This window comes from Dromaius novaehollandiae, unplaced genomic scaffold (assembly GCF_036370855.1).
Source record: "Dromaius novaehollandiae isolate bDroNov1 unplaced genomic scaffold, bDroNov1.hap1 HAP1_SCAFFOLD_27, whole genome shotgun sequence".
NCBI lineage: Eukaryota > Metazoa > Chordata > Aves > Casuariiformes > Dromaiidae > Dromaius > Dromaius novaehollandiae.
The window spans coordinates 6,170,836-6,190,864 of record NW_026991415.1 but is presented as its reverse complement, the minus strand read 5'-3'; the positions used below and the strand labels follow the sequence as shown (position 1 = coordinate 6,190,864).

At 54.5% G+C, this 20,029-nt stretch overlaps 1 protein-coding gene across 1 annotated transcript; it reads left to right on the top strand.

The window, feature by feature from the left end:
* Nucleotides 1–1,008: 1,008 nt before the first annotated feature.
* Nucleotides 1,009–19,421, top strand: LOC135326367 (olfactory receptor 14A16-like). Its single transcript, XM_064504249.1, has 2 exons — nucleotides 1,009–1,497; nucleotides 19,257–19,421. Exons 1-2 carry the CDS (start codon nucleotides 1,009–1,011, stop codon nucleotides 19,419–19,421), a joined length of 654 nt encoding a protein of 217 aa, XP_064360319.1.
* The last annotated feature ends 608 nt before the right edge of the window (nucleotides 19,422–20,029 follow it).

Sequence of the window (20,029 nt, the reverse complement as noted above, 5' to 3'; positions counted from 1 at the left end):
GGGCATCTGAAAAGAGCCCTGTGTGTCCTTGGCTAGAAGGGGAGTGTGGCTTCTTTTTAGGGTAACATCATCCTCCAGCTCAAAGAGGTGAGAGTGCAGGACAGCTGGGAATGTGACTAATAGACAGACGAGATGTCCTCACTCTGCAACAAGGAACAGTGGATGCTTTCCTCTCACGACTCACAGTAGAAATGCCAAGGATTTCTACCTTTGAGGAACACTCACCAGGGGTGACATCTAAAAGAAAATAAAATAGCTACAAAATCCCTAAAACTCTGTTCCTCAAACCTCATCCTTTACAACTGGGAGTGAAGACACTGAAAAGCTCTTCTACATCACTAGTGGATTTCACTTGGCAGGAACTGTGAATGTCAGGTCTAGTCACCCCCATTGCCCCGTTCCCACTGCTGTACAGCTGCACTGACTCCTCTGGAGTCCACGGGCAGAGGCCCCTGCTCCTCACAGCACACTCAGCCAGTGCAAAGTGGAGCTCAAGCAACGGAGCTGCACAAAGATCCTCTTGGTAAAGAGAAGCAAAGTGGGGGGTTGTATGAGAACTGGAACATTCTGGGGATTGTTTTTTTTCTTGACAATTCTCTCCTAACTTGTCAATGTCTTTTCCTTTTCGACAGTCCCCCATGCCTAGAGATAGCAAAAAGTCCAACGGCAGCTCCCTCAATGAGTTCCTCCTCCTGGGGTTTGCAGACGCATGGGAGCTGCAGCTCTTGCACTTCTCGCTCTTCCTGGGCATCTACCTGGCTGCCCTCCTGGGCAACGGCCTCATCATCACAGCCGTAGCCTGCGACCACCACATCCACACCCCCATGTATTTCTTCCTCCTCAACCTCTCCATCCTCGACCTTGGCTCCATCTCCACCACTGTTCCCAAATCCATGGCCAATTCCCTGAGGGACACCAGGGCCATTTCCTACTCGGGATGTGCTGCCCAGCTCTTCCTGGTTCTATTCTTGCTTGGAGCAGAGTATTCTCTCCTCACAGTCATGGCCTATGACCACTGTTACCATCTGCAAACCCCTGCACTACGGGACCCTCATGGGCAGCAGAGCTTGTGTCAAAATGGCAGCAGCTGCCTGGGCCAGTGGCTTTCTCAATGCTCTCCTGCACACTGCTAACACATTTTCAATACCACTCTGCCAAGGCAACACAGTGGACCAGTTCTTCTGTGAAATCCCCAAGATCCTCAAGCTCTCCTGCTCAGAATCCTACCTCAGAGAAGTCGGGCTTCTTGTGGTTAGTGCCTCTTTAGTCTTTGGGTGTTTCATTTTCATTGTGCTGTCCTACGTGCAGATCTTCACTGCTGTGCTGAGGATCCCCTCTGAGCAGGGACGACACAAAGCCTTTTCCATGTGCCTCCCGCACCTGGCCGTGGTCTCCCTGTTTGTCAGTACTTCATTTTTTGCCTACCTGAAGCCCCCCTCCCTCTCCTCCCCAGCTCCGGATCTGGTGCTGGCTGTTCTGTATTCAATGGTGCCTCCAGCAGTGAACCCCCTCATCTACAGCATGAGGAACAAGGAGCTCAAGGATGCCCTGAGGAAACTGATTCAGCTGGTACTGTTTCAGCAGCAATGAGCTGCCCATCTCTCCTCACAAGCAATTCCCAGTTTACCTCAGACAGCTCTTGTGCCTTGGGAGTTCTGTCTGTGATAGCCATGTTTGTACACACATGTCTGAATTCATCACACTTCTCCAGGAGCACAAGCCCCATCCGTGTGACCCAGAGGCCATGTGTAAATCTGCCGATCACTGTGTCAGAGCTGGCCTCCCAAGTAGCATCTCTGTAATAAAAGGGGATCTCCTTAGTCCTGTGCCTGAGCAATGGGCTCTTCTTCCCAAGCTGGAGCCAAGAATGAGCTCAGGGAATTGCACCCTGTTGCTGTGCCTGGGATTTCCATGGACTAAGGAACGTGAGCTCTTTTGGGTAATGTGTGAGGGAATGAGGGCTGGATTCAGCTGTCACTTGTGGATGCCCCATGTCCATGGGGAAGGTGAGTGGTCAAGGGGTATCTGGCAGGGACTGTGTCACCTATTAGAGGGCTGGTGACAGATGCCCGTCCTTCTGGAAGGGAGTATGAAGCCACCTGGAGAGCACAGGGCATCTCCAGGGGCAGCGTGTGCCTGGGATGGGCAGTGAGTGGAGACTCCCAAACCAAGTGGAGTCTCCCAAAGGTGAAGGGCCAAACCAGGGAATGCCCCAAATCAGGGCTCTGCAGTCTCAGCAGAGGGAGTGGGCTGGGTCTAATTGATGCCCCTGAACACCTCCTGAGCAATGTGAAATGGCCTGTGATTGCTCCAAGCATCCTCCACAGCCACAGACCCTGGGGAGGGTTTGTCAGGTGCCATGATGCTGGTCCAGCTGGGTCTGCCCTCACCAGCATGACCAGTGCGGAGACACCCCAGGACCCCACAGCCCACTTGCCCTGCAGAGCAGCACAGCCAGCCTGAGGCCCTGCAGGGAGCACAGGGGAGGGGTGCAGGAATGGCCGATCAGGCCAGCACGGACACACTGACCTGAAGAAAGGCTCTCTGGAGAGCAGGGACGTCTCCAGAGAAGAGCAAAGGAGCAACTGTGTGCTTGTGGGGAGGAAGAAATGAAAACCTGTTTCTGTGTGTGTGTGAGCTCCGGGCAGGCTGCCCTGTCACTGGAGCTGCCTGAGGAGCCCCGGGGCCAGGACTCTTGTGCTGTCCTGGGAAGGGGGGCTGCCAGAGGGGCTGCAGGCAGCCAGGGTTAAGGATCTCTGGTCATGAGAGCAGTGGAGACCTGGAGTGCCTGGCCTCCATTTCCTTGTGCCACTGCTGGCCCCCAGCCCGGGGGCTGACGGGGAGGCTGACACCCCTCTCTGCCCCCCAGCAGCTGCTGTGGCCTGCAGAGGGGCTGGGGCTGTGGGGTGAGTGCCCAGAGCTCTGCAGCCCCCTGCGTTGGGCACTGCTGCGGGGCCACCCCAGCCTGGTCTGCTGTGCTGGGTGGGCTGGGGAGAGGGCAGGGGAGGTGGGGAGAGCTGGGGAGGGTCTGGTCTGGTCTGGAAAGGACCCAGGAGGAGAAGAATGCCAGCAGGCAGCTCCTGCGTGTCAACAGTAGTGTGGGAGCAGAGAGCCCTGTCCTTGCAGGGCAAATGCAGGTCTGCTGGGAAAGGCAGCAGGACATGGCAGGTGCAGGAAAGAAGAGCCCAGGTTGCTCCCTGTGTTGCACGGACACACTGGGGAAGCTGCCCCAGGGCCATCGTCCCAGAGCAGCCCCTCACATCAGCCCTTTGCAGCACTGGCTGCTGACCCCAGCTGTGGGGTGGTGCATGGCCAGCTCCATCCTCCTGCAGGTCTCCATATCCCCATGGAGAGGAAAAGGCCAGCCTTGCAGGGCCTCTCTTCTGCACCAGGTCGCGGCAGATCCCAGCGCATGGCTGTCTGCTGACCCCTGTGTGGGGCACAGGCTGGGCTGGGCAGGGGCCAGGTGCTCAGATCCCCCAGACTCTGGGGGATCATTTAATAGTCATTTAATAATAACCTCACCCTTTTCATGTCAGAAGTCTCTGGTGCCAGCTCTGCCTCAGCCCACTCCTGAAAGGCTCCAGAGCAGCCCCGGAGGGAGCTGGAGCTGCCTCGGGCCCTGGGGCAGTCTGGTGGCAGGAGGGTTTGACATGGGCACAGCAGCAGCGGTGCCAGGAGCAGGGGAGGAGCAGGGAAATTGGGGCGAAGACCCCTGCCCTTAGCTACATGGCTGGAGCACTGGTGGGCGATGCCTTTGTATCTGGCAAGGTTCCGGGCGTGTGGTGGATGCCAGCTTGGGGGCAGGAACACTGGGATTTTCATGGTTTTCAGTGCAGCCGTGACTGGGAAAGGCAAGTGGGCAGAGCCACACACACACAGTTGCAAAGTCTGGGGTTGGAAATGGCAGTGTGGGGCTGGTGAAGGCCCTCCCTCTGCTCCCCATGGGGAAGAGAGTCCCCAGGCGATGCTGGACTCCACTTTGGCTGAGGGGAGGGGAGCACAGGGCAGGGTGGAAGGGGCAGACAGAGCCTCTTGGGGTGCGTGAGGGAGATTTCCAAAGCCCAGGCCTGAGCCAGGCACCTTTAGATCTTCCACTGATGCTCTCCCAGCTGTGCTTGTTCTGCCCTGCCCCAGGTGCTCTTGTCCCTGTCCCAGCACAGCTGGGACAGAGGCTGAGGAACAGGAATTCATGGAGTTGCAGAGGCATTTTGGTGGGAAGGGGCCTCTGGAGGTCTCCAGTCCAACCTCCTGCACAAAGCAAGGCTGGCTGGAGCATTACAGTCTTGTCTGGCCATTGCTGGACTGTTCCTGACCCCAGTTACCATCTCCAAACCTGCTCTGCTCCTCTTGTCCAAGCACTGTGGGATGGCAGCTCTCGTCAGTGGGACCCTGCCCTGCCCTGCCTTACCGGCACCCTCAGCTCCTGACTCTGCTTCCCACAGGGAGCAGCCCCGCTCATGGTGCTCCTGACAACATAATCTTTATAGTAGGAACCCTGGCACAAATGGTTCATAAACTGTTGAGCTGTGATACAGAAAAACCTCTGGTCATAACTATGCATCATAAAATGAGGCCCAAGTGCCTGGCTCACTTTTTTGCCCAGCTCAGACTTTCTGTGCAGTGTTACCTGGGTAGGGGTCCCAAATCCAAAGCTCTCCTGCTTACACCTTTAAATTGGCTGTCAGGCAGGAGTTGCTATGGAGCTAGGGTCACCTTTTGTACCTACAGCCTCTGAGATCTGCTCAGGTCACAGCTTTCCTTGCCAAGGCTTTCCTGACTGTAGTGAGGGGGCAGGTCTGAGGTAGAGATGGGGGGGTCAGATCAGGAGGATGGGGACAGGGTCAGGTCAGCACCTGAGAACTGCAGGGCCAGGCACAGGCATGTCCACAGCATAGCTCAGGCACAGCCCAAGGACAAGGGCAGCAGCTCCCCAACATGGAGGAGGAGGCCTTGCAATGACACAGGACACTCTCTGTCTCCCCTGCTCTTGTGCCCAGCACATCCCCCTCCCTCTCTGCCTGCAGCCCCTCCATGCCCACCCCACTGCCCAGCACAGCACCAGAGCCCTGGCCCTGCAGCCCCTCCAGCAGCTCCTGCTGCCCCAGGGACAAAGCAGCCTGTCCTGAGCTGGTGCACAGAGAAACCTGTTTCTCCTTCTCGTTTCCTCTCTCTGAATGCTGCCCTGCTTTTCTCCTGGGACATCCCTGCTCCCCAGAGAGCCTTTCCCCAGGTCAGAGTGTCTGTGCTGGCCTGGCCATTCCTGCACCCCTGCCCTGTGCTCCCCACAGGGCCTCAGGCTGGTGGTGCTGCTCTGCAAGGCGATCGGGCTGTGAGGCTACGTGGCTATCCCACACTGGCCGTGCTGGTTGGGGTGGGAAGCAGACCCAGCTGGGCAGGGAGCAGTGATATTGCTCGCGTGTGTCTGTGCTCATGGACAGTGCTCAGAGTTACCCCAGGGCATTTGCAATGGCAGGAGATGTGTTTGGGTGGTCACTAGCTCCAGCCTGTGGTGTTTCACTCAGGGTGCAGGAATCACTCTCCAGTGCCCCTTCCCTGGGCCTCCTGGGTCCCCACTGCCTCTCTGGGGATTGCAGAGCCCTTGTTTCCCCCTGCATACCTGGATTTAGTGCTCTACCTTCTGGTTACTGCACCATGGACCATCCCTCACTTTGTGAGGCTCCACTCACTGCCCACCCTAGGCACACGCTGTCCCTAGAGATCCCCTGTGGTCTCCTGGGAGCTCAGGTTTCCCTCCATAAGGATGAGCATCTCTCATTGGCACTGTCACCTGTGAGACAGCCCCATGCAGGCAATTCAGAGACCCTTGCCCATCCCCACTGGCCCTGGTCACTGAGAAATGAGCCCTGAATCCAGTGCTTTGTCCCTAACAGATCACACTGGGACTATGAGCTCATGCCCCAGAGCCCATGGAGTTGACAAGCAGAGCAGCAGGCTCTTTTGTGAGCCTCCATCTTCTGAAGAAAGGCCAGACTTCAGGCACGTCTCTAAGGAGATCGCCTTTTACTACAGAAATGCTATGCCAGAGGCCAGCTCTGGCACAAATGTGCCGAATGTCTGGTCCTGCCTGTGCTCACAGGAATGCACAGGGAAGCACAACCTTCCCACCACCACGTTGGGAGAGCCCTTAGGCCATAAGCGCACACCAGAGCACAGCAGGAGAGTTTGGAAGGGAGGAGACCAGCCCTGGAAAGAGAAAGTCCTGCTGCTGTTGGTGGATGTGTCTTCAGGAAAGCTGCAGCCCTCAGGCCAAGGCTGCAGCAAGGAAATGCCTGCTGTGGCAGCACTAAAACAGATGCTGCCAAAACCAGACTTTTCTTGTTTCACTGAGGGCATCCAAGAGATCTCACACTAGCAGGATCTGAGATTCCCCCATCTCTGCTGGCAAAGGGGGAAGTCTGGCTTCCTGCTTCAACATGGTCTCTGGGTCAGATTCAAACGAGAGATTCCTAAGGATGTGTGATATGAACTGGAATATTATTTCTTTTCACATGGATGTAAAAGAGAAAACTGAGAAAGAAAGAAATGCACAACACAGAGCCTTGCTGACAGATACCCTGGGGAGTGTATGTAGTGGGAAAGTTATTGGCGCTGACCTTGTACCCACTGCATCAGTTTCTTCAGTGCCTCCTTGAGCTCCTTGTTCCTCAAACTGTAGATGAGGGGATTCACTGCTGGAGGCACCACCGCATACAGAACAGCCACCACCAGATCCAGAGCTGGGGAGGAGATGGAGGGGGGCTTCAGGTAGGCAAACATGTCAGTGCTGACAAACAGGGAGACCACGGCCAGGTGCAGGAGGCACATGGAAAAGGCTTTGTGCCGGCCCTGCTCAGAGGGGATCCTCAGCACAGCAGTGAAGATCTGCACGTAGGACACCACAATGAAAATGAAACACCCAAAGAATAAACATGCACTAACCACAAGAAGGGCAACTTCCGTGAGGTAGGAGTCTGAGCAGGAGAGCTTGAGGATCTGGGGAATCTCACAGAAGAACTGGTCCAGGGCATTGCCTTGGCAGAGTGGTATGGAAAATGTGTTAGTAGTGTGCAGGAGAGCATAGAGAAAACCACTGGCCCAGGCAGCTGCTGCCATTTTGGCACAAGCTCTGCTGCCCATGAGGGTCTTGTAGTGCAGGGGTCTGCAGATGGCAATGTAGCGGTCATAGGCCATGACTGTGAGGAGAGAATACTCGGCTGCAAACAGGAAGAGAAGCAGGAAGACCTGGGCAGCACATCCTGAATAGGAAATGTCCCTGGTGTCCCACAGGGAATTGGCCATATAAAATCTATTCATCATGTGCAATGGCTTTTCAGTGTCTTCACTACCTGCTCTAAAGAATGAGGGTTGAGAAACAGCGTTTTAGGGAATTTTTAATAATGTTTATTTTCTTTGAGATGCCCTGTCCCCCCTGGGGAGTGTTCCTCAAAGGCAGAAATTCTCAGCATTTCTACTGTGCGTCTTTAAAAATGACAAGATTCACTGCCACTTGGTACAGCTTGTCTGTCTATTAGCCTTCTTCCCAGCTGTCCTGTGCTCACAATGATTTGAGCTGGAGGATGAACTCTCTCATACATTGCACTAAAAAGAAACCAGCCGCTGCTGAGAGCAGAGGACACCACTTTTAAAGTGCAGATCTCCAAATTTGTCTCTCATTCTCAGGGCACCAGAGGGAGGTCTCCACACTCCCCTTCTAGCCAAGGACACACAGGGCTCTTTTCAGCTGCCTCTATACAGTTTTCCAACACCATTTCCATACTCTCAGCATCTCTACAGATTCTTCATGGGTCTCTCGGACATCACAGAGATGCTATGAGGCAGCGGCGTCCTACTGGAGGGCAGCTCAAAGTCTGGCAGTACGTGACAGGGAAATGGTCAAAGGACATTAGGACTGAAGGTGGGCTCTCCTGAAGGGAGGGTCAGCTCAATTCCTAATCCCACAGACTGCATTTCCTGGAGCTGCACAGGTTAGAAGGGGGCTGCGGACACCTCACTCCCATGCAGACCCCTCTCTTGCACAACTCGCAGTGGTGGTGCCTGAACTGCAGCTGAAAAACCCCAACTCCAGGGAGCCTGAGAGAAGAACAGGAGCACCATGGACAGGAGGGGAAACAAGGAACAACACAAAGATCCTGCTGCCAAGGGAGGCAAGGAGAGAGAGACAGACAGGCACTCGGGATAGCCTTCACCTTACCCAGCTGGGCATGCTGCCTCCCAGATGGTGACATCGCAGGGCAGTTGCTCTCAGCCCCTTTGTCAGGCAGCAGTAAACTTGCCCGTGGTAGGAGAGATGCCCCTCTCCTCTGCTGGAGGCCTGCCTGCAGAGGAGGCGGCTCATGCCCTGGACCCCATGGCTGTCAAGGCAGAGGCTCTGCTGGGTGGGAGAGGAGACATGGGAGGCTCGCTTAGAAGAAGCTGTCTGCATTGCAGGGACTGATCAAGACTTGCTCAAATCCATTCTCCCATAATGATTCTGTTGGCAGTTCCCTCTCATTCCCTGACCATCTCTGCTGCCTGGCACTGTCCTTGCCAGCAGCTCTTTCTCTGTCCCAACATCTTTTCCCTGTCAGTGCTCCCAGACCCCATCCCACCCTCTGTGTGCTCAGTTCTGCCCTACAGAAAGTGCCCAGGACAGGGCACTGGGCACAGGTATCTCTGTTCTCACGGGTCCTAAGGAGCAGGTCAGAAAAATGCTTATAAGGGAATAAGGGTGCTGCTGGTGCTATCTGTAGGCTGAGATGGGGTTGAAGAGGTTTGCTGAAGTTTCTCACAGACCTATTGATCTCTGAGAGTGAAGGTTTCAGAGTCCATGTTCTTTGCCAAATCAGAAGGCTCTTTCCTTTTTTCTCCCTGCCAAAATTAGGATATATTTTTTCTAGTTTTAGTAGTACTAACGAGCTTTTACTAGAAGGAAAACTCCTTCCCTTTCCATTAGCCTTTTTCTGACCTTCCTCTGAAATGACCCTTCGGACATAACCTGTGCATGAGCTCGCACTGCTGGCACCTCTGATCTATGCAGCACCTTCTCGACAGGAGAATGAACCTGTCCTGCCAAAGGTCACTGAATTCACGTATGAATCTATCAGTTATAGCATGGACTGGGTTCAAAAAATCCCTTCAGGAACCTCAGTAGCATTGCCCTGCAGTCAGACGCTTACCATGTCAGGGGCGGTGAAGATTTCTCTCACAAGGAGCACTCAGCCATCCTCCCACTCCACACTGCCTCTCATTTCTCTCTGCCTTCTCTCACCTCATGTCAGCAGCAGCAGGCAGTGCCCACAGCCCTGCTGCTCTTGGCAGAGGAGCTGCTCCTGCACACAGCTGTGTCTGGGCAGTGCTGCCAGGTTGCCATGAGCTCCCTCCATCCCAGGAGCCTGGCCCCACTCAGGAGCAGAGGCCCAGCTGAAGGCCTGAATTCCTCTGTCCCTTGTGCTCCCTCCTCCTGGGAAATGTTCACTGCAATAAACTAAAATAATCACCTATTGTCCTTTTATAAAGAGTGGAGAAAGATGGATTCCAACATGGCAATTTATTTCATCAGAGGATGACTATCTATGGTAGGTGGAAATGTCCGACTCTGGAAGTCCCTATTTCCATCTCTTAGCTAGGCAGGACACCTAGAAGGGGACTAGAAGGGAGCTCATGGACACATGGTTTGCGTGTTGATTCAGATGATTCAATCTGGGCATCTCATGCCAGTGTAGAAGCCCCTGAGATGCAGTGGCATTCAGATCCCTCCTGTAAACCCCACAAACACACAGGAGGTGAGATTCCCCTTACCAAAGCCAAAGTGAGCACAATAGAGGTGTCTGCATGGGAGCTCCTTGTCTAAGCTCCCATTGTAATCACTGGAGATGGAGGGTGGGAGCCAACTATTCACACATAAACACCTGGGAACAGCTGGAGACAGAGGTGGTCCCAGGCATGTGCCAGTGTCTGCTTGCTCTGATGGGGCGACTAGGAGACCCACATCCTTCTGGAGCATCAGGTGGGGGCCAGGTGGGGAATCTTCTTGGTCATCTCAAATGACCCTGGATGCCTACTGCAACTAAAGCTCATCTCACTAGGAAGCTGAGACATCTGAAGATCCCAATGTTAAAAACAGCTCTTGTGGTTCAGTGCAGACACTTGATTTAATGACATGGAAATAAGCCTGCAGGGCCATTTCAGATGCCTGGGGTGTCCAGGACAACCACGTGTCCATAGTAGATACAGCATGGGACCTACAGAAAAACTATGCCCCTTCAGAGTGGTTGCTGTGCCGGTGTCCCAGGGCATCTCAGGTTTCCTGCCTGTGCCCAAACAAATGAATCCCACCACTGTCTTTAGGCAAAATCTGCACTGTCTGCATCCAAGTGCATTTCATAAATGGGAGAGGCACATCACAGCAACGTCTCCACTCTAGTCACTACACTCTCCAACCCTTCTAGCTCTCCTCCCCCTGCATGTCTTCTCACCCCCCAATATGAGAAGAACAGGGACTGGTCTCACGGTGTCCTCAGGGTGGCTGGATCACAGGCTGCCCAGGCTCAGGGCCTTCTTCAGTTGCACCTTGTCCTTCTTGGAGATTGGTTCAAGTCTGCCACAGGCCCCAAGGTGCTGCAGAGTCAGCTCAGGCAGCAAGCCCCTCTCCGTCCATTCCTGCACAGCCCAGCTCTATATCTCTCTGGCCTTGGATACTACAGGACTTGCTCTCTTACTGGGAACCTCCTTTCACCATTACATTGCCACCTGCTATCTATGCCAGCAGTGTCACCACTTGCAATCAAAACCTGTGCATACATGAGGTCCTTGGTAACATGTTTCCCTCTGACAAATCTTTGGTCAGTGCCATAGCTGAGGTGCTGAAGCCAACACATATCCAAACACATGCAGCCTGGGGTGCAGGCAGAAGCAACTGGAGATGCACAAGCTGTCACAGGAATGCCACATGGTTGGAATACCAGAGATGTGGTGGGATCACTGCCATGATGGAGTCATTCAATGGCAGTGTGCAAGTTCTTCACGAGAGACCAGCAGGGATCATCAGGAAGGGGATGCCCTTTGTGTGAAGGGGCATCTTGGCTGTATGGAGCTCTTGCATGGGATGGACCAAGGGAGACAGCTCTGAAGGGCAGAGGAGTTCAGGAAAGCCAGCAGGTCATTAAGGACAGCACCCGTCAAGCACAAGAATCCTCCATATGAACACTTTGTAAAATGGGACATCTCTGGACCCTGGCATGACTAAACAGGGAACTCCCATGTGAGCTCCAGGGTCAGAAGGCAGCCTATGGAAAGGGGAAGAAGGCAGTGGCTGCAAGGGAGGAATTTGGAAACATTGTCCAGCAAAGTAGAGATGGTGTTCAGGAAGCCAAAGCTCCTCTGGGACAGAGACACTTGCAGGGGATGTGAAGGATAGGAAGAAAAGCTGCTACTGCTTCAGTGACAGTACAAGAATCAACAAGGAGAAGTGGGCTCACTGCTGAAAGGGGCAGGGATTGTTGTAAAGTGGATGTAGATAAGTCTGGGCAAGTCAAGTCCTTCTGGCTTCAGCCTTCCCCAACAAGGTCTCCTGAGCTGTTGTGCCTTGAGTCAGGAGTCCTGAGGAGAAAAACAACCCGCAGTGCCCAAGTCTCGAGAACTCAACCCCTAGAAGTCTCGGGGACAGGATGGCTGACATCCACGGACATGAACAGGGCTGGCTGCTATGACAGCAAGGCTGCTCTCTGCCATCTTGGAAAGGTTGTGGAGATCAGGGCGGGTCCCAATGAGCAGAAAAAGGAATACGCTGTGCCCATCTTCCAAAAAGGCCAGAAGGACAAACCAGGGAGCTGCAGGCCATTCAGCCTCACTCTGATGAGGAGTGTGTCATGGAGCCAGTGCTCTCTGATCACATTTCTGGGCACACGAAGAAGGTGCCTGGCAACAGTCAGCATGGGTTTCCTGATGCTGAATCATTCCTGACCCACCTGATTGCCTTCTGTGATAAAAGACCTGCACTTGTGGAGGAGAAGGGAGGAGTGGATGTCCAGTAGACACCCAGATGGGCAAAAAGCTGCTTGGATGACCAAGCTCAGAGGGTTTTCATGAATGGTCATGCTTTACTGGGAAGTCAGGTAAAGGTGGGGTATGCAGGGGTATACCCTGCATCCTGTCCTGTTTGAAAGGCTAAGAGAAAGAGCAAGGGGAGGAGGAAGACTGGGAAACTATGGAAAGTGCATATGCCCAGATCATCTGACACAAAGTTGACTTTAGAAGTGATCAAATTAATCAGGGCATGTGGAAATAGGTGAAACATTAGTGAGGTTAAAGCCACAGCATAAAAGACGGAACAGTGGTAATGCAAGTCAAGGGGCAGATTAATATATCTTCCCCCCGATTCATGACCTTCCTCAACATTTCCATTATGTCATCATGGGAAAATACAGACATTTTATTAGTATTATTCAGTCCTCTCAGCTGATCAAAACGGTCTCTTTTTCTTTCTTTTCTCTTTTTTATTTCTTTTTGTAATTTTCAAAAGAGTTCTTCACCTTTCCAGGCAGAGCTCAGGTGTCCAACCACAAGCACCCAGTGGCCCATGGAGAAGCCCCGGTGTGTCTGCGGCACCTGCCTGGGCCTGGCAGCTCTCACACGTTACCTGCAGGAGACCGGAGCCCCTGGGAGCTGCAGAGGGAGGCTGGGCAGAGGGCAGCAGGGCACCTGAAATCCATGACTCTGTGACTACATCACACCCCAGTTCTGAAAAGTGCTTTCCTTTTCAGACAAAAAGACAATGTGTAATCTCCACAGAAGACTAGTATACTGAAGCAGAACAAATCAAGAAAGACAAGAAGAGCACACACAAAAAAAGCTAGAAAGTATAACAACACGTTGCTTTAAATCTCTTTTTTTCAATTGCTCTCTTGTTTCATTTGTAATGTCATTTTCTAAACAGTTCTGCTATAATCAGGCCTGCATCGTTAAGCAAGATGTTTTTTTGGTCTCACACAGAGCCTGGTACGCAGAAAACTACCCCCTGCCCACGGCTGTCCATGCCACTCCTCACTCTTTGTGCCACTCCTGACTCTTTGCACAGAGCATGTCGCACTCGGAGGCATCTGGCTCTCTCAACTGATGAGGAAAGCAGGGGGACCCGCTTCGTCTATTTTTGCATGGCCAAATTTGCACAAATCTCAGCATACCAGTCTTAAAGTGATGCTTGAAAGGAGTCCCTAAAACATCTAGCCACACGCCCTTGACATTCCCTGCAGGAAGTCAGTGAAGTGCTACTTCATCTTAGGGGACAACAGGGAGGAGGCTGATCTCACCCCATGCCAGACCCCGTCAGTGCAGATGTCTCTGTCTAAGCCAGCTGTTCTGTCTAAGCCAGCTGTTGGGACTTCCCTCTCTAGTCCATGGAGGGAAATAGGTTTCTCAACTGAGGTGTTTGGAGATACTTTTCCTAATGACAAGCTAAGGTCCCGTAGGAGCCGCCTCCAAAATCTCCAGCCCCACGTGGGAACACAACAGCTATCCCAGGGCATCTCAGGCAGCAACAGCCTCTCGGTGTGGTCAGATGAATCAAGCCCCAAAAGGAGATTCCAGTCATAAGCTGAAATCATCTCAAAAAATAACTCAATGTGATCATTGACAAAAAAAATCCTCTTTTCAAAAGCTTCACACATTTTTACTATTTCTATATATTTTTTCTTTCCTCTTAATGGGCAGCATCATGTTCATGCACTCCAGTAACCATGGCTATGAAGCATGGCAGGGACCATGGTCCCAGATAAAGCTCTCAGGATGATCTCTGTTCAGGGCATATTTGCCCTTTTCTGGTGTATCATCTAAGCACTGCACACTGAGAAACCTTGCTGAGGACTTTCAAGAACAAAGAGGCTGCTTTGGTGCCTTAAGGAAGAAGGCTGTGTCCTCTCCCCATAAGGTCCTGCTTCTACAAAAAGCACAACCCACAGTAGAAATCAGTTTTGAGGCTCTCCAAAGCATCTCAGCCTGTGGCCACACTATGCTTTGTGCTATTTCACTCCACAGGCCTTTGATCTCATCTTGAAAAAATGCCAACCCCCAAACCAACCCCCAAACCCCACTTCCCACACAGGTCTGCCCAGTGCAGAGACCTGGCAGTGCAGGGGTGCACAAGCGACCTCTCCAGGGTCCCTTTTAGATATATCACAGTGTGTGGCACTCTCTGGAGATGTTCCTGAAGAATTCAGCAGCAAGGTTTTGGAAAATACCTGGGGTGAAGGAAGGTGAGGTGAGGGGAAATCTGTCTGCTCTCTCCCTGGCTCTGCCACCTCCATGGCGGTGACCTACTGAGCCCAGAGATGACACGAGCTGAGGTCACAGTGGGATGTGCCACATCACAGGGAGGTCTCCCCAGTGCCGCAGCAGTGTCCTCACTTCCCTGGGAGGCCCAGGAGGTGCTGAGCACTGCTCACGTGCTCCCCACGGCTGCTCTTCAGAGCTGCTCCATGGCAAGGAGAGGGGACAGGAGGCAGCAGGACCACGCTGGGGCCCCTTGTCAACAGGCAGAGGAGAAGGGGCACATTGGAGAGGAGTTTGGGTGACAAGATGGGAAGACCGTCCCTCCTCCCCAGCTGGAGAGGCAATCTGAGGGCAAGCGGGCAAGGGGGGCCAGCGAGATGGAGGGCTGCTGGACCAAGACCACCAGCCTGCACCGCAGTTCCTTCTTCCCAGCACTCCTATGGCTCTTCAACAAGGGTAAGGGCTTCAGAAACTCCTTGCTTAGGTGTGGCACAGAGACCATTAACTGCAAAAATGGCTGTGGATCCTGGGCTCTGGGAGTGGCTGGACAGCGCTTGGGGCTGCCACAAGAGCCCTGCCTGAGGTTCCTGTCTGGCTCCGGGGACCATGTGGCAGCTAGGACTCCTGAGGCCTGGGGCTGGGGCTGCCCTGAGCCCCAAGGCTTCTGTGGGGTTGGCTCCATCCCCTTGTGGAGGGTAGGGGGCAATCCATGGCCGGGCTTCCCTGGGAGTGGGTCCCCCTTTGGGACCTGGCTCTGGCAGGAAAGGGGTTCTGTGTGCTGGAGGCTGTAGTGTCCTGCAGCTCCTGGGGGGCTCTCAGGAGCCTGCTGGAAATGCCCACATAGGAAAAGAAACCTTCAGCTTGTAATAACCCCAAGACATCTACCAGTTTGGGAGAACCTCTCTTCCTTCCCCCCTGCATTCTTTTATGCTGCCAACTTGGCAGAGCATGTTTTGGGCTCAGAGATGTTGTCCTCACATGGCCACAGCCCCTGTCCTCCTGCAAAAGGGGGTCAAACCTCTGCACCCAAAAGACAGCCTGTTTGGGGGAGCAGATTGGGAAGAGGTGGGGGTGCCATCGCCACCCCACAAGTCCCTGCTGACCCCAAGCCTGTTTCTCTGAGCTGTGGGGGGCAGTGGTGGGGGGAGCCCAGCAGGGCCATCTCCCCCACCCCCTCCCAGCCCCACACCTCTGCTGCCCAGCACCGGCAGGCCCAGAGCTGCTCTGGCGCTGGCTGCCCCGGGGCTCTGGGGCTCCTCAGCCCTGTGGAGTGACGCGCCGGGGCCCAGTGCGGCCCTGCAGAGAGCAGCCCCTGCCTGGCCATGGCCCAGCCCTGCCTGGCGCAGCGCGAGGGCTGCCGAGCCCTGGGGCTGCTCCCCCGCCAGCACGGCCCCCGCGCACAGGGCAGCCAGGAGCCCCGCGGGGCCCCTGCAGCAGTGCCCAGCCCCTGCGGGGCAGCGGCTGGGCCCCGGGGCCCCACCCTGCCCTGGCACACAGTGCTGGGCTGCCCCCAGGCCCTGCCGTGCCCCACGCCGCCGCCCACAACATGGCGCCCTACCGTGGTGGGGGGGGGAGGGGCAGAGCAGGCCACCAGGGCAGGAGGCTGCAACGTTCCCCCGGCAACGCCCCAGTGTTGCCTCCTATTGGCTAGTTTGAGGAGCAGGGTGGGAATGGGTTGGACGGGTGGCTCTGTCAGCCAATGGGAATGCAGCATGTGGAGGAAAACGGAGAGGGAAGCAGGGTGGGAGCGAAGCGGTGAGCACAGGACAAAGCGCCCTGGCCCCGGGGGAGCTGCCCTGCGAGCCAGACGTGCCGGCTGCCCCCAAGCAGCTGGGCCGGGGCGGCTGGGGGGTTTGGGGGCAGGAAGCTTTGCCCCTGCCCTGGGTCGCAGACCCCTTCTCCAGCCTTTCCCTGAGCTGCTGCTGCCACCACAGCCCCCAGGTGCTGCTCAGAGCTGCGTTTGGGAGCTGCTGGGCAAAGGGTGAGCAGGCTGCTGGTGTCCTCACAAGGGGCCCTTCCCAGGGGTCTGTTCTGTTCTGAAAACGGCATTTCCGAGTGGCTCTGAGAGAGGCTTTCAGAGAAGTTGAGGCACAAGCGAGAGGCAAGAGCTGCCTGATGAGCCCCTGTGAGAGCCCTTCTCCTCTGCTTCCTGGAGGTGGGAAGTGAGCAGGCCCCGGGCTGTGAGTGGCTGTTCAGAGGCAGTGCCTGTTGCAAGGCCTTGGAGGACTAGAAGGGAATTGAGGGGATGGAGAGTTGGGCTGTCTGTGTTTTGGGGCCCTTCCGGGTGCCCTGTCTGCTGCCATGTGTGGTGCTGTGCCCTGTGTGTCGCTGATGCACAAGCACGTGTTGGCTGCCAACCCTCTGTGAGGTGCGGGGGTAGCGGTGTGTCACAGTGCGGGGTGCCCTGTGGTGGAGCTGGGTGTTGGCCCCAGTGTTTTGCTGCTGAGCATGGGAGGAGGTGGCTGGAGAGAGCAGTGCTCTGCTCCCAGAGCCCAGCCTGCCATCACGGAGTCCTTCTGGGAGACCTGGGTGAGGACTGTTGGTGACCATGTTCCCTCCTTGGAAAATCTGGGTGCCAGCCAGAGTTGCTCTTTGTTTGCTGGCTTCTGTCAGCTGAGGTCCAGGCTTGCAGTTTCTGATGGTCTTGATGCTTCCATGAGTCTTTGGGATTTTACTGACTCTGCTAGAGAAAGTTCTCTTCTCATTCCTTAATGGCTTTCTGTTGAAGCTGGACCCTCATTGCGTCTTCCCATCTCAGACCCTAATTCATTCTGACCGATCTGAGAGATGGGTAGTTAATCAAAGCAGTCACAGCCGTTTCTCCCCTTTGTGCCTCCCCAGACCCTTGCAGACAGGGCAGATGCCACCTCACCAGAAGTCAGGCCTCTCAGGGTGATGGGTGGCCCTGAGACACCTGTCTGTGGTTGGCGGTGGAGGCGACATCTCCAAAGCCTCTGGTCCCTTTGGCAAGAGTCTCAGAATAGGAAATTCCTTGAGCCTGTAATGGGGGAGACATCTGGAGGTAGGGATCCAATGCTCTGCTCAAGGCCGGTCCCAGGAGAGGAGGTATCTTTAGGCCTTTTCCAGTGAAGTTTTGATTATCTCCGAGGATGGAGATGTGAGAAGCTCTCTGGATCCCTGCGCCACAGTTTGGCCACCCTCCTGGAGAAAAAGTTTTTTTCTTAACATCTAAGAAGAATGTCCTGTTGTCCAATTTGTCCCTGTTGCCTCTCCTGCTATTAGTGTGCACTTCCAAGAAAATCCAGCTCTGTCTTCTCTGTGCCCTCCATACGGTAGCTGTGCACAGCATGAAGATGCCCCTTGGCCTTCTTTTGTCTAGGCTGCACAAATCCAGCTCTCCCAGCCTCTCCTTATATGCCCCATGCTCATGCTCCAGGCTGGACCATCTTGGTGTCCCTGTGCTGGATTCCCTCCTGTGTGTTAGTGCCTTTGCAGAATGGGAGAGCACAAACAGGACCTGGTATACAGACGTGGTCTCCCCTGTGCCAGAAAGAGGGGCAGGACATCTCAGTGGCCCTGCTCGCTGTGCTCTCACAAATACAGCCCAGTACAGAGGGGAGACATTTGCCCCTGACTGTTGTGACTCTGCAAGGCCAGCAGAACTGACAGTAACAGTCTGATTCTTTCTTTCTTTCTAGGTTGCTCCACTCATGTAGGTTCGCAGTGCAGTGCTGGAGCCCCTGAGGATGGAGGCTGGATGCCAGGGTGTGTCCCTGGACCTGTCAACATCTCTGCCAACATGGTGAGCCCTCTGTGAAAGCAGCTGCAAGTGAATGAGATGAGGCTACGTATGGATGTGAAGGCTTCCATAAATGTGCCTTGCTTCCATTTGTGACTTGGGGTGTGGGTTCACCTCCTGCTACCTCTGCTCTGCTGCTAATTCCATGTCCCACAAATGTTATTACTGCCAGCCTGCTCAGCAAATGCTGTTGTGCCCCCTCCTTTTCCTAGAAGGTTGTGGTGCCATACAGGATGAGCCCAACACCTTTATAATTAAATGCCAGCATCTCTTGAGTGCCTTTGTGTGCATTCCTCAAAGCCTGCTTAGCTTGATCTGAGGAAGTCTCAGAGCTCTTGGGCTTCTGGCTCTGTGAGGGGTGAAGCTGTGCCCAGGGCCAGGTTGCCCGTGGCAGCCAGGACAGCTGGCATTTCAGCAGACCTCCAGTCTGGGGTTGTCCCCTTGCTTGGGCCTCATGTCAAAGCCTCTGCAGCCTTTTTCCCTTCACAGGGGCTCCTTGTCCAAGGAACTGAAGGAAAGGAACCAAGGTTACATTGGGCTCAGGAGGCCTTTAGGACTCTCACATGTTTCTACAGTGTCTCTCTAACTTTTGTATTACTGAACAAAATCCCCATCCCCCCATCCCTAGCTGGAGGTTCCTGAGGGGATGGGGGTGGAAAGCAGCAGCCTGCTCTGCCCAAAGAAAGCAGGCTACTTCCCACTGAAAAGAGCAGCATGGCCCAAGGAGTCAGCTCTGTCCCTGGTCTTGTGCTGACCATTCGCACCTGCCTTGTGAGCCTGGAGTGCCTTGGCCACCTCCTGGTGTTACTGCAAGAGCTTCCCTGTGTGTGTGGGTTGAGGAGCCAAGGGAAGGCAGCAAGCAGAGCAGTGCCTGGGGAGTGTGCAAGTGGCGAGGGTCCTGCATCCATCTCTTCTTGCTGGCACTTGGTTGTATCCAGCAGAAGGGCCAGCTCTGTGGTGCAGAGACAGTGTGTTTGCAGACTAGCTGCCACAGCCGAGGTCTGGCATCAGGGTGATGGCTGGTGCAGCGCTGAGTTGATGTGACAGTGTCAGGAACCCTTTCCAGTGCATCTGCTCCCTCAGCTGATCTCTGTACCTCGGCACTAGAAATGGCAGTGGCCTCCTGCTGTCATTGTGTAGGTGCTCCAGTGCAAAGGCTCACAGCTCGGGCTTGGTGGTCATAAAGGAAAAGCAAGACCAATCGTTGCCTTTTGTGATTTGTGCCCAGGGTGACAGAGTGGAGATGTCCCATGACCTGGGGAGAATCCTGCCAGGAGATGAAAGCCGTTTGCAGAAGACTGTTGTGTACGGAGTGATAACAGCGTACTCAAGGGCCATGCGAGTGGCCCAGGTGAGCTTCTCCTCTGTGAAGGTTTGCTTGTACCACTTGTGACTCGGTACCAGCTAGGCCAGCAGCAGGCACGTCGATGCCATTTGTGCTTGTGAGGTCAGTTGTGCCTCTGAACCTGGTGGGCCAACAGCACGCACATAGCTTTGGTGATGCTGGTGAGGTCCCTTGTGTCTCAGTGCCTCACAAATGGGGAGCAGGCCCATTGCTGCTGTTGTGCTTTTGTGGTCAGCTCTGCATCAGTGTGTGATTGGCGATGAGCAGGCACATTGCTGCTGTTTGTGCTTGTTTAGGTCAGCTGTGCCTCAGTCGCTAACAGGCCAGGAGCAGACCAATGGCTTCATGGCTGCCTGTGAGGTCACTTCAGCCTCAGTACCTGAGAGTCCAGCGTGATGCATATTGCTGATGTTTGTGTTGGTGAAGTCATTCAGTCTCAGGATCTGCTCGGCCACCAGCAGCTGCATTGCTCATTTTTGTACTTGTGAGGTGACTTTTGCTTCTGTACCTCCTTAGACAGCACCAAGCACATTGCTGCTTTTGTGCTTGTGAGGTCACTTCTGCCTCAGTGTGTGATAGGCCAGTGGTAGGCCCATGGCTGGTGTTTGTGGTTGTGAGGTCACTTCTGCCTGAGTTCCTGATAGGCTAGCTCTGGT